This window comes from Ascaphus truei, chromosome 15, assembly GCF_040206685.1.
Source record: "Ascaphus truei isolate aAscTru1 chromosome 15, aAscTru1.hap1, whole genome shotgun sequence".
Lineage (NCBI taxonomy): Eukaryota > Metazoa > Chordata > Amphibia > Anura > Ascaphidae > Ascaphus > Ascaphus truei.
Window position 1 is genome coordinate 13,853,088 of NC_134497.1, and position 14,624 is coordinate 13,867,711.

Sequence of the window (14,624 nt, forward strand, 5' to 3'; positions counted from 1 at the left end):
GACAGCAAGTATATAGGGGTGAGTATTTAATGTAACAGGTATATAGGTTAAGCATGGGATGTGACAGGTATATAGGAGTCACTGTACTGTGACAGGTATATAGGGTGAGTATAGGATCTGACAGGATTATATAGGAGTCTATATAATATTATATTAACTTTATTTAATATATTGTAGCACTTTTCCTCCAATGGTACTCAAAGCACGTTACAATTACATTATAGCACACGGTACGTGTATATATAGGAGCTCTATGTGAAGTGACAGGTATATAGGTTGTTTAGAATGTGACAGGTGTATAGGAGTCGGGTGGGACAGGTATATAGGGTGAGTATGTGATGTGACAGGTATGTGGGGTGAGTATAGGATATGACAGGTACATGAAGTGGGTATGTGATGGGACAAGTATATTGGGTGAGTAAGGGATATGACAGGTATGTAGGGTGAGTATAGAATGTGACAGGTATATAGGAGTCTATATAATATGACAGGTATATAAAGTAAGTATGGAATGTGATAAAATATAGAGGATCTTACAGGTATATATTCTATCGAATGTGACAGGTATTTAGGGTGAGTATGGGATGTGACAGGTATAAAGGGTGAGTATAGTATATGAGAGTTATATAACGTGAGTATAGGATGTGACCGGTATATAGGGAAAGAATAGGATTTGACAGGTTTATAAGGTGAGTATTGGATGTGACAGGTATATAGGGTGAGCATTGCATTTGACAGGTATATAGGATGAGTATAGAATATTCTAGGGATCTATTGTGAGTATAAGATATTAGAGGTATATAGGGTGAGTATGTAATGGGACATGTATATAAGGTGAGTATAAGATGAGACGGATATATAGGGTGAGTATAGAATCTGACAAGGTATATAGGAGTCTCTAAGTTATGTGACAGATATATTGGGTGAGTGTTTATAGGGTGAGTATAGGATCTGACAGATATATAGGAGTCTCTGTAATATGACATGTATATAGGGTGAGTATAGGATGTGACAGGTATATAGGAGTCTTTTTAATATGACATGTATATAGGGTGAGTATAGGATGTGACAGGTATATAGGAGTCACTATGTAATGTGACAGATATATTGGGTGTATATGAGATGTGACAGGTATATAGGAGTCTCTATGTAGTATGATATGTATATAGGGTGAGCATAGGATGTGACAGGTATATAGGAGTCTATGTAATATGACAGTTATATAGTGTGAGTATAGGATGTGACAGGTATATAGGGGAGACTATGTAATATGACAGGTATATAGGAGTCTCTATGTAATACAACAGGTATATAGGGTGAGAATAGAATGTGACAGGTACAGTATATAGGGGAGTCTATGTAATATGACAGGTATATAGGGTGTGTATTGGATCTGACAACGTATATAGGAGTCTCTATGTAATATGACAGGTATATAGGGTGAGTATAGGATGTTATTGGTATATAGGATTCTCTATGAAGTATGACAGGTATATAGGGTGAGCATAGGATGCGACAGGTATATAGAAGTCTATGTAATATGACAGGTACATAGGGTCAGTATAAGATGTGACCGGTATATGGGAGTCTCTATGTAATATGACAGGTATATATAGGAGTCTCTGTGTAATATGACAGGTATATAGCAGTCTCTATGTAATATGACATGTATATAGGAGTCTATATGTAATATGACAGGTGTATATATATGAGTCTCTGTGTAATATGACAGGTATATAGGAGTCTCTGTGTAATATGACAGGTATATAGGAGTCTCTGTGTAATATGACAGGTATATAGAAGCCTCTGTGTAATATGACAGGTATATATGAGTCTCTGTGTAATATGACAGGTATATAGGAGTCTCTGTGTAATATGACAGGTATATAGGAGTCTCTGTGTAATATGACAGGTATATAGGAGTCACTGTGTAATATGACAGGTATATAGGAGTCTCTGTGTAATATGACAGGTATATAGGAGTCACTGTGTAATATGACAGGTATATAGGAGTCACTGTGTAATATGACAGGTATATAGGAGTCTCTGTGTAATATGACAGGTATATAGGAGTCTCTGTGTAATATGACAGGTATATAGGAGTCTCTGTGTAATATGACAGGTATATAGGAGTCTCTGTGTAATATGACAGGTATATAGGAGTCTCTGTGTAATATGACAGGTATATAGGAGTCTCTGTGTAATATGACAGGTATATAGAAGCCTCTGTGTAATATGACAGGTATATAGAAGCCTCTGTGTAATATGACAGGTATATAGAAGCCTCTGTGTAATATGACAGGTATATAGGAGTCTCTGTGTAATATGACAGGTATATAGGAGTCTCTGTGTAATATGACAGGTATATAGGAGTCTCTGTGTAATATGACAGGTATATAGGAGTCTCTGTGTAATATGACAGGTATATAGAAGCCTCTGTGTAATATGACAGGTATATAGAAGCCTCTGTGTAATATGACAGGTATATAGAAGCCTCTGTGTAATATGACAGGTATATAGAAGCCTCTGTGTAATATGACAGGTATATAGGAGTCTCTGTGTAATATGACAGGTATATAGGAGTCTCTGTGTAATATGACAGGTATATAGAAGCCTCTGTGTAATATGACAGGTATATAGGAGTCTCTGTGTAATATGACAGGTATATAGGAGTCTCTGTGTAATATGACAGGTATATCGCGTGAGTACAGGATCAGTATATACATGGTATGGATTCCCCCCTCTCCTCTCCTCCGGTCTTTCCCTCCCTCCCTCCACCCCCACCCTCTCCTCCCCCACCCTGGTCTCTCCCCCTGTCCTCCCTCCCCGGTCTCTCCCTCTCTCCCACACACCTCCACTCCTCTCCTCCCTCTCCCCGGTTTCTCCAACTCTCCTCCCTCCCCCGGTCTCTCCCTCTCACCCCACCCGCACTCATCTCCTCCCCCCGGTCTCTCCTCCCAACCCTCTCCTCCCTCCACCGGTCTCTCCCTTCTCCCCCTCGCCTCTCCTCCCCTCTCTCCTCTTCTCCCTCTGGTCTCTCCCTCCTCTCTTCCCTCCCCCGGTCTCTCCCTCTCTCCTCCCTCCCCCCCCGGTTCCCCCCTCAGTACCGCGAGAGTTCGGTCCGGGGGCGGAGGGAAGGTCCGCGCATGACCCGAAAGCTTCGGCGGCCCCGGCAGGTAAGAGACGGAGAGACCCGGTACCGGGATACCGAGCTCAGAGAACCGGTACCGGGGACTAATCCACCGAGCCGGTAACGGAACACATTGTTACAGAACCTCCCGAACCCGGTACTAACACCCGTCCTGCCCGGAACCACACCGGGCCGGTACCGGAGCACCCACCCGCCTGATCCAGAACCGGGGATTACACAAAGAGAAAATATCCCTGGGCCAAGTGACCCGATCAGCACCCAACTCAGGACAGCACCCTCCTCCCCTCAGCACCCATCTGATGACAGCCCTCCCCACCCCAACTAAGCACCCACCTGAGAACAACCCCCCCTTCAGCACCCACCTGATGACAGCACCCCCCCAACTAAGCACCCACCAGAGAACAGCACCCCCTCAGCACCCACCTGATGATAGCCCCCCAACTAAGCACCCACCAGAGAACAGCACCCCCCCCCCCTCATCACCCACCAGAGAACAGCACCCCCCCTCAGCACCCACCTGATGATAGCCCCCAACTAAGCACCCACCAGAGAACAACTCCATCCCAACTAAGCACCCACCTGAGAACAGCACCCTCCCCTCAGCACCCACCTGAGAACAGCACCCCCCCTCAGCACCCACCTGATGATAGCCCCCCAACTAATCACCCACCAGAGAACAACCCCCCCCAATTAAGCACCCACCTGAGAACAGCCCCCCAATAAAACACCCGCCTGAGAACAGCCCCCCAACTATGCGCCAACATTAGAACAGCCCCCCCACCTGAGCACCCACCTAAGAACAGCCCTCACTCTCAACACCCACCTGAGAACAGCCCTCACTCTCGGCACCCACCGAGGGCTGCACCCCCACCCTTTCAGCACCCACCTGAGGACAGCACCCTCACCACACAACTAAGCACCTTCCTGATGACAGCACCTCCCCACCCTCTCAGCACCCACCTCAATACAGCACCCACCCGGCCTAAGCACCCACTCTCAGCGCTTCCATGTGAGAACACTCAGCACCCACTTGAAGACAGATCTTCCACTCAGCCCCTCCTCCCCCCCCACCACACTCAGCACCCACCAGAGGACACCGCCCTCCCCCACACTCACCTAAAGACTGCCCACTTCCCCTCTATGCACACACACTCAGCACCCTTGTGATGAGGATATCACACACACACTCGCACCTTTATTACGAGGCTATCACACACACACACACACACACAGCACCCTTGTGATGAGGATATCAAACACACACTCGCACCTTTATTACGAGGCTATCACACACACACACACACACACACAGCACCCTTGTAACAAGGATATTACACGCACACAGCACCCTTGTAACAAGGATATTACACACACACTCAGCACCCTTGTGATGAGGATATCACACACAATCAGCACCCTTGTGATGGGGATATTACACACACACACACACACACACACACACACACACACACACACACACACACACACACACAAACACACACACACACACACACACACACACACTGCACCCTTGTGACAAGGATATCACACACACAGCACCCTTGTGATGAGGATATCACACACACACTTAGCACACTTGTGATGAGGATAACACACACACACACACAGCACCCTTGTGATGAGGATATCACACACAAACACAGCACCCTTGTAACGAGGATATCACAATCACACCCGCAGCACCCTTGTGATGAGGATATCACACACACTCAGCAACCTTGTGATGAGGATATCACACGCACACACTCAGCACCCTTGTGATGAGGATATCACACACACTCAGCAACCTTGTGATGAGGATATCACACACACACACACAGCACCCTTGTGATGAGGATATCACACACACACAGCACTCTTGTGACGAGGATATCACACACACACAGCACCCTTGTGATGAGGATATCACACGCACACACTCAGCAACCTTGTGGTGAGGATATCACACACACACACAGCACCCTTGTGATGAGGATATCACACACTCGGCACCCTTGTGATGAGGATATCACACACACACACACACAGCACCCTTGTGACCAGGATATCACACACACACACAGCACCCTTGTGACGAGGATATCACACACACACACAGCACTCTTGTGACGAGGATATCACACACACACAGCACCATTGTGATGAGGATATCACACACACACTCAGCAACCTTGTGATGAGGATATCACACACACACACAGCACCCTTGTGACGAGGATATCACACACACACACAGCACTCTTGTGACGAGGATATCACACACACACAGCACCCTTGTGACGAGGATATAATTTTTGCACATTGACAGTGTCAAACGAGGTCACAGTGTTACAGGATAGTTCCTGCATTTCCGTCACCATCACCATCCGTCACCTAAGTCACCCGCTCCCTTATCACCACGTGACTGAGATGCTTTAACCCCTCGTGTTACTATAATGTTTAAGGTTTGCAGTGTGTGGGGTATCTGTGGTGGTGGTGGTGGAAGGGTTAAAATGGTGGCAGAGGGTGATACACTGTAACCCTTTACATTGTATCAGAGAAGGAGCGGCTCAGTGAGTAACGACACTGACTGGCACTGAGTGTGAAGCAGAGGAACCTGGTTCAATTCCCGGTGACGGCTCCTTGTGACCTTGGGCAGAGTCACTTTATCTCCCTGTGCCTCAGGCAACCAAAAACATAGATTGTAAGCTCCACGGGGCAGGGACCTGTGTCTGCCAAATGTCTCTGTAAAGCGCTACGTAAAACTAGCAGCGCTATACAAGCACAAACCATTATTATTAACCCTTTCCCTGCTGTGACACGTGGTGCACACCTGTGTTTACCCCGAGGAGTCCTGAAGAGGGACAGGTCAGGTTTAATGGCCTGTATAATACACAATATTGCAGGGACTGTGTGGTCACCAGTGTACTGAGCAGTGGGACTTGTAGTCAGACTTTATCTCAAGAACCTGGATGAGATGTATGAGACCACCTACCACAGTTTGAGACTCGCCACCAATGAATGAGACAGCCTACTGCTGACACTCACTGCCAATGTATGAGACTGCCTTCCACAATGTAATACTCCCCACCAATGAAGGAGACTGCCTATTTCTGAGACTCACAGCCAATGTATGAAACTGCCTTGCACAATTTGAGACTCCCCACCAATTAATGAGACAGCCTATCAGGGGAACTCACTGCCAATGTATGAGACTGCCTTCCACAGTGTGAGACTCACTGCCAATAAATGAGACTTTCCACCGAGAGAGACTCTCTTCACAGGAATTAGACAGTTACCCAATAAGTGAGCATTCGCACAGGAGCTCACGGGAGACTTCACTCGTAATGCTTTTTGCAGCTGACATCACACTTCACATTGATGACATCATGGTTACATCACTTAGGAACATGGTTACATCACTTAGGTCTATTCTGTACCATTGTCAGGATGTCAGTGATTACAGATAATGTGATTATGTGACCCCCAGGGGTATTTGGAGTTGTATTTTTATTTCCGGTGGGGTTTTTCTTTTCCAGTTTTGGACAATCTGCTCTTGGCTGGCATTGCCCTATGCTCCCCCCCTCTCAGAAGTGCCCTTGGCTGGCACTGCCCTATGCTCCCCCCCTTTCCGAAGCCCCCTTGGGTGGCACTGCCCTATGCTCCCCCCCTCTCAGAAGCGCCCTCGGGTGGCACTGCCCTATGCTACCCCCCATTTTTGAAGCCCCATGGGTGGCATTGCCCTATGCTACCCCCCTTCCTCTCAGAAGCGCCCTTAGGTGGCACTGCCCTATGCTTCCCCCCCCCTTTCCGAAGCCCCCTTGGCTGGCACTGCCCTATGCTCCCCCTCTCTCCGCAGCGCCCATGGGTGGCACTGCCCTATGCTCCCCACCCCTCTCTCTCTCCACTGCCCCCTTGGGTGGCATTGCTCTGTGCTCCCCCCTCTCTCCAGAGCCCCCTTGGGTGGCACTGCCCTGTGCTCTGCCCTCTCTCAGCTTGGCTGGCCTCTTCTCTCTCTGCAGACATGGCTGATCCATTCTCTGCCGGATCCAGGAGACACTTCCCCAGGACCAGTAAATCCCGACCTCTGTCACACGTCCCCGTCACCGTCTCCAAGACTCGTCCAGCCAGCGACCCCCCCAAACTGGGTGAGACATTTACAGTATATGATTGTTAGGGAGGGAGGAAGGGGACACGGGACGTCACGCAGAGAAGGAGACAGCAGGGAGTCGCACTGGAGGAGGTCCAGGTGTTGAACTCATGCTTGTCAGTGCAATCGGCCCTTCGATTCAACCACATCGAAAGTAACAATTTTACTTGGTTGTATCCAGTGAGCAATGAATCTGATCCTTTCCAGTGCTGAGATGTACATGGTTACCTGTTGGATTAATGATGGAATCGTAATTATTAGACAAAGCACACAATACATGGACATACACAGTCTTGGCTCCAAACCCAAACCCATTACATTCTATATACTGTACAGTATCAGTGTTTTTCAACCAGGGTCCCTAAGAACCCTGGGGTGCCCCGAGCATCATTAAAGGGTTCCCTGCAATTTTCTGGTAATTTGAGAATTGTATCAAATACTGAAGAATTTGCGATGCATCTGATCTCAGACGTTCTATTAGAGAGGGTTGGGGTTCCTTACAATGCATCTGATCTCAGACACGCTATTAGAGAGGGTTGGGGTTCCTTACAATGCATCTGATCTCAGACGTTCTATTAGAGAGGGTTGGGGTTCCTTACAATGCATCTGATCTCAGACGCACTATTAGAGAGGGTTGAGGTTCCTTACAATGCATCTGATCTCAGACACGCTATTAGAGAGGGTTGGGGTTCCTTACAATGCATCTGATCTCAGACGCGCTATTAGAGAGGGTTGGGGTTTCTTACAATGCATCTGATCTCAGACGCGCTATTAGAGAGGGTTGAGGTTCCTTACAATGCATCTGATCTCAGACGCACTATTAGAGAGGGTTGGGGTTCCTTACAATGCATCTGATCTCAGACGCGCTATTAGAGAGGGTTGAGGCTCCTTACAATGCATCTGATCTCAGACGTTCTATTAGAGAGGGTTGGGGTTCCTTACAATGCATCTGATCTCAGACGCACTATTAGAGAGGGTTGAGGTTCCTTACATGCATCTGATCTCAGACACGCTATTAGAGAGGGTTGAGGTTCCTTACATGCATCTGATCTCAGACACGCTATTAGAGAGGGTTGGGGTTCCTTACAATGCATCTGATCTCAGACGCGCTATTAGAGAGGGTTGGGGTTTCTTACAATGCATCTGATCTCAGACGCACTATTAGAGAGGGTTGGGGTTCCTTACAATGCATCTGATCTCAGACGCGCTATTAGAGAGGGTTGGGGTTCCTCAGACTTTCACTTAGGGTTCCTTAACCAAAACAAGGTTGGAAACCACTAGTATATATTTGTGTCATTTGAAGCGCTACTGGTTTGTTACCATAATGCATACAACAAGAGACAAAAAGGCTCCAATGCTGCATCCAATATGACAAATTATTTAGTACATTACTATGTATTTTATCTATATTTGTTCATCATAAAGTTACATAGTTACGTTGCATAGTTACATAGTTACATAGTTACATAGTAGATGAGGTTGAAAAAAGACGTACGCCCATCAAGTGCAACCTATGCTAAATTTAGACGGCAGATACTTTTTCCAATATCCGTACATACAGTATATTGATCCAGAGGAAGCCAAACACAAAACCCCCCAGTGACACATCTAATGATAACTCATAAGGGAAAAAATAAACTCCTTCCTGACACCAAATATCAGATTACTCCCTGGATCAACATCCTTCCCCTGTTTACTTATTAGGTATATCCCTGTATACCTTTCCTTTCTAAATAGATGTCCAACCTTTTTTGAACATATCTATTGTATCTGCCATCCCAGTCTCCATGGGTAATGAAGCTGTTGGCTGCAGAATTTTTGTTCTATGCAGTGGAGGAAATACATAAGGCTGCGCTTATAGTGCCAGTGACAGCGACGCGCCGTCGCGTCAAAACAACCTTTTTTTTCAAGCGTGCAAATAAATGGGCACACATTTTTGGGCTAGCTGCTGTCCTAGTGCCCCTACCCCCCCTCTTCTCTCACTCAATCCCCACCCCCTTCTCTCACTCAATCCCGAGCCTGCTCTCTGACTCAATCCCCCCTCCTGCTTTTACTCAATCCTCCCCTCCTCTCACTCAATCCCCCTCCTCCTCTCACTCAATTCCCCCCCATTTCCTCTCACTCAATCTCCCTCTCCTCACTCAATCCCCCTCCCCCTCTCACTCAGTCCCCCCTCTACCTCTCTCACTCAATCCCCCCTCCTCTCACACAATCCCCCTCTCCTCCTCTATCACTCAATCCCCCTCTCCCCTCATTCAATCCCCCCCCCCACTCACTCAATCCCCCTCTCCTCCTCTCACTCAATCCCCCTCCTCTCACTCAATCCCCCTCTCCCCCTCTCTCACTCAAACCCCCTCTCCTCCTCTCACTCAATTCCCCTCCTCTCACTCAATCCCCCCCTCTCCTCCTCTCACTCAATTCCCCAACTCTCACTCAACCCTCCTCCTCTCACTCAATCCCCCCTCCTCCTCTCACTCAATTCTCTCCCTTCTCTCTCACTCAATTCCCCCACTCTGTCCCTTATTTCCCCCCTCCCATCTCTCTCACGCAATTCCCCCTCTTAAGAATTTTAGGGCCCAACTACCAGCGCCGGCCGGATGTACTGGCGGGGAGAGGTGGCGTTGGAGGGACCCGCAGCTGAGGAGAGATGGGGTCCCCCCCTGGTGTCCGGAGGAGGAAACTTGACGAGCTTCCACCACCCTGAGTGGCTCATCCCCCCCAACAACCATCACGTGGGCAGGGGCGGATTTCCAAATTTGCCGCCCCACGTCCTTTGCCTGCGCCGGCCGCATCCTTGGCGCCGCCCTCCTGCTCCTTTGGAATCCCGGCGTCAAATGACACCAACACGATATCGTGCGGCGGCGTGTTGCCATGGAAACGCGACGCCATGACGTCACTTGCCGCGGCGACGAGACGCCGTGTGACGCCCGGCATTCCAAGGGGAGCAGGAGTGGCGGCAGAAAGGAGGCGGCCGGCGCAGGCAAGGAGCTTCCCACTAGGTCCGATGATATGGGGTGGCGGCAATTTTTTGCCGCCCCCCCAAATTTTGCCGCATTACGCCCTGGCCTAATGGGAGATCTTACACTGCATGTGGGCCAGTCCCGAATGCCGCCCGCCCCTGGTATAAAGAGAAGCTCGAGGCGTCCCATGAGGAGGGGAACTGCAGTAATTAGAGATATGCTAATCAGCCCACTGTTTGTATGGAGAGAGCAGCCTCATTACTATGTATGTAGGTCATTAAAATCCCGCGTGGTGAGGAGGGATTTATTAGATGAATTAGAGAGGGGGGGGGGGGTCTGGTTACACAGGCAGGGAGCACCTTCAATTCCAGCTCCCACTCACTAACTTGGGAGTGTAAGACGCTACTGGTGCTAGAAACAAGAGTGGCCCCTCCCAATAAGTGGGGCTGCCTTCAAGTGAGTGAGTGTGCTTTCAGATGCGTGCACTCACATACACGGACACACCCACGCTAACACACACTCATACGTATGCACACTCGCACACACATGCACACACTTACTGTAACAGACACTCATACATATGCACACACGCACACACTTTTACTCACATGCACACACTCACTCTAACACACACTCATACTGTCATACATATGCACACTCACACACACTTTCACTTACTCTAACACACTCATACATATGCACACTCACTCACTGTCCCATCTCCGTGTAGATACTCATTGATACAGATGCTGCTGGTACCGCAGTCAGGCCTTTAGGCATTAATTGGAGGGCTGGGGGGGTGGTGGGGGGAGAGCAAAGAAAGCTGCTTTCTGATTGGCTGAGAGGGACTGATGCCCAAAGCAAAATTCTGTTTGGATTATTCAGTGTTTTTTCCACACACATATATATATATATATATATATATATATATATATATATATATATATATATATATATATATATGTGTGTGTGTGTGTTACTGTGTCACCCTGCTCACTCTGTTATAATCTTCCTATCATATAAATAGGAAAAATATAGAGCACACAAGGCAGTGCACTCAATAGAGAATTCACTTAAATGCACACCACTTTAATATAAAATATAACCTTTATTGATATTACATAAAACATATATTACCGATAATGTAGGTGTAACCGAAATTTAAAAATAAGTTTGACGAACTGTCTGTCACCTGACCTAAATAGTAACCACTAAATAGCACGTTAAACTAGTGATCTAGGAAATACAAGGCAGATACAGCAGTGGTATGCGTAAGCCACCTAGGACCAGAGCTAAATTGCACCAAGAAATGTCATACTGTATAATGATAATACCAGGTTAGGTGCATAGTTACTACCATAAGTGTAATGTGACCTCAGATAAAATCTAATAGAGGTGTATATCAGGGACAGGGAACTCCCTTAGTAATCAGGTTAAAGTGTGGACAACCCTACTATCACAGACCAACCCTGCACCAATGTAACACAAACACAGATGCAGCTGTAATCACCTTAAGCACCACACACATAAACCACAGGCACAGCAGGACAGTGCCAGTATGTGAGTCCCGAGATATAAATCTACCTATGGTGATGTAACAGCTGGTCAGCTGTAAAATCGTCAAGCTAAAGTAAAAAGACTTCCAAGTAGGAGTCTTAGAACATCACTACGTGCCCAACGCATGTTTCCCTGCAGCTATGGAGCTTCCTCAGGGACATTTTGTATTTTTGTATATTATATATATATGTGTATTTTATAGTTTCTACATATATATATATATATATGTAGAAACTATAAAATACTAAGTGCACAAATTAAAACATTTAAATAATAAAATAGTAACAATTGCTGCCTAGGTGTTAAACTACACACAATAGCAAATATATAGGGAAAAGGGGACAACATATATATATATATATATATATATATATGTGTGTGTGTTACTGTGTCACCCTGCTCACTCTGTTATAATCTTCCTAATATATATATATATATATATATATATATATATATATATATATATATATATATATATATATATATGTGTTACTGTGTCACCCTGCTCACTCTATTATAATCTTCCTAATATATATATATATATATATATATATATATATATATATATATATATATATATATATATATATATATATATATATGTGTGTGTGTGTTACTGTGTCACCCTGCTCACTCTGTTATAATCTTCATTATATATATATATGTGTTACTGTCTGTGTTACTGTGTCACCCTGTTCACTCTTCATTATATATATATGTGTTACTGTCTGTGTTACTGTGTCACCCTGCGGGAGGGGACACAGGCTCCAGGTCACAAGTCTCTCTTTGGGATCTCTGGTATTTTTGCTGATTCATATATACTGTTTGCAGGTGATTCCTGCAACAAGGGTGCGGATCAGAGAACCCCGAGAGCAGAGAGACAAGAGCTGAGGGGGATCCCGGTAACTGCGGGGGGTTGAGGAGGGGGCAAGTGATCAGTTAGCAAAGAGCCCTTGGGACAGCCCTAACCCCCCCCAGCAATGAGCAATGATCTCTCCACTGACCCCTCTGCTCAGCACTGACCCCTCCTCCCCTTCACTGACCTTCCCTCCCCTGCCCCGTTTGCCCTGTACTGACCCGCCTGCCCTGCACTGACCCCCCTGACCAGCACTGACCCACCTGCCCAGCACGGACCCCCATGCCCTCCCCTGACTACCCTGCCCTCCCCTGATCCCCCTGCCCTACCGACCCCCCTGCCCTCCCCCGACCCCACTGCCCTCCCCTGATATCCCTGCCCTCCCCTGACACCCCTGCCCTCCCCTGACATCCCTGCCCTCCCCTGACACCCCTGCCCTCCCCTGACCCTCCTGCCCTGCACTGACCCCCCTGCACTGACCCACCTGCCTTGACCCCCCTGACCAGCACTGACATCCGCACTCTCTCTCAGGCCACGCTGCTGAGTCAGTGGAAGGAGAAGTTCAAGTCGGGGTCCCGGGTGAGATGTCCGAGTTCCGGCTGCTGGCTGGAATTCCCCAGCATCTACAGCTTGAAATATCATTACCAGCGCTGCCAGGGTGTGAGTACTGCACTGTGACTCAACGATACTCACTATGACCCACTGATACCGACTGTGACCCACTTACACACTATGATCCACTGTCACCCACCTATACTGACTGTGACCCACTGATACTGACTGTGACACATATACCCACTCTGACCCACTGATACTGAGTGTGACACATATACCCACTCTGACCCACTGATACTGAGTGTGACACATATACCCACTCTGACCTACTGATATGGAATGTGACCTATGAATACTGACTGTTACATAGTTACATAGTTACATAGTAGATGAGGTTGAAAAAAGACATGCTTCCATCTAGTTCAACCTATGGTTAATTTTGATAACAGATACTTTATCCTACATCTGTACTTACAGTATATGGATCCAGAGGAAGGCAAACACAAACCCCCAGTGACACATCATCCAATGCTGTCTCATAAGGGGAAAATACATTCCTTCCTGACTCCAAATATTGGCAATCAGATTCCTCCCTGGGTCAACGTCCTTCCCATGTTTACTTATTTGGTATATCCCCGTATACCTTTGCTTTCTAAAAAGATGTCCAACCTTTTTTTTGGAACATATCTATTGTATCAGCCATCCCAGTCTCCATGGGTAATGAATCCCACATTGTAACTGCCCTTACTGTAAAGATCCCTTTCCTTTGTTGCTGGTGAAATCGCCTATCCTCCAACCTTAAGGGATGCCCCCGTGTCATTTGTACTGCCCTTGGGATGAATAGTTCTTTTGAATTCTCCCTGTATTAACCCCAAATATATTTATATATAGTTATCATATCCCCTCTTAGACGCCTCTTTTCTAATGTGAACAAATGTAATTTAGCTAGCCTCTCCTCATAAATCAGATTATCCATCCCCTTTATTCATTTGGTGGCTCTTCTCTGGACTTTCTCTAGTTCCATCATGTCTTTCTTTTTTGGAGTGGTGCCCAAAACTGTTCTTAAGATGCAGCCTTACTAATGTTGTATACACTGGCATACTTATGCTTATTTCCCTTCTATCCATACCCGTTTAATGCTAGATAAGATCTTGTTTGCCTGATATTGGGCACTTGGGTTAAGCCTGAGGTCTCTGTTCGGGGACCTCTCCCTTTCTCTCTCTACACACTATCACTTGGTGACCTCATCAACTTCTTTGGCTTTAGATATCATCGCCATGCAGAAGATACGCAGATATATCCACCCTACCCTCTCTCCTGCAATCACGTCTCTGGTTGCCTCTTGGCTATATCCTCGTGGATGGCGCTCCATCTCCTTAAACTTAATATGCCTAA

General features: G+C 46.8%; 1 protein-coding gene across 4 annotated transcripts in view; it reads left to right on the forward strand.

The window, feature by feature from the left end:
* Positions 1-3,057: 3,057 nt before the first annotated feature.
* Positions 3,058-14,624, forward strand: part of ZNF512B (zinc finger protein 512B) — a 29,711-nt gene continuing 18,144 nt past the window's right edge. For 3 of the 4 annotated variants that reach the window (XM_075571659.1, XM_075571661.1, XM_075571662.1), the window contains exons 1-4: positions 3,071-3,176; positions 7,174-7,299; positions 12,650-12,720; positions 13,206-13,334. In XM_075571659.1, the coding sequence (XP_075427774.1) occupies positions 7,176-7,299; positions 12,650-12,720; positions 13,206-13,334 (324 nt within the window). In that variant the 5' untranslated portion in view covers positions 3,071-3,176; positions 7,174-7,175. Of the gene's footprint in view, positions 3,177-7,173; positions 7,300-12,649; positions 12,721-13,205; positions 13,335-14,624 lie in introns of all 4 variants that reach the window. The other variant, XM_075571660.1, reaches the window with a different exon arrangement.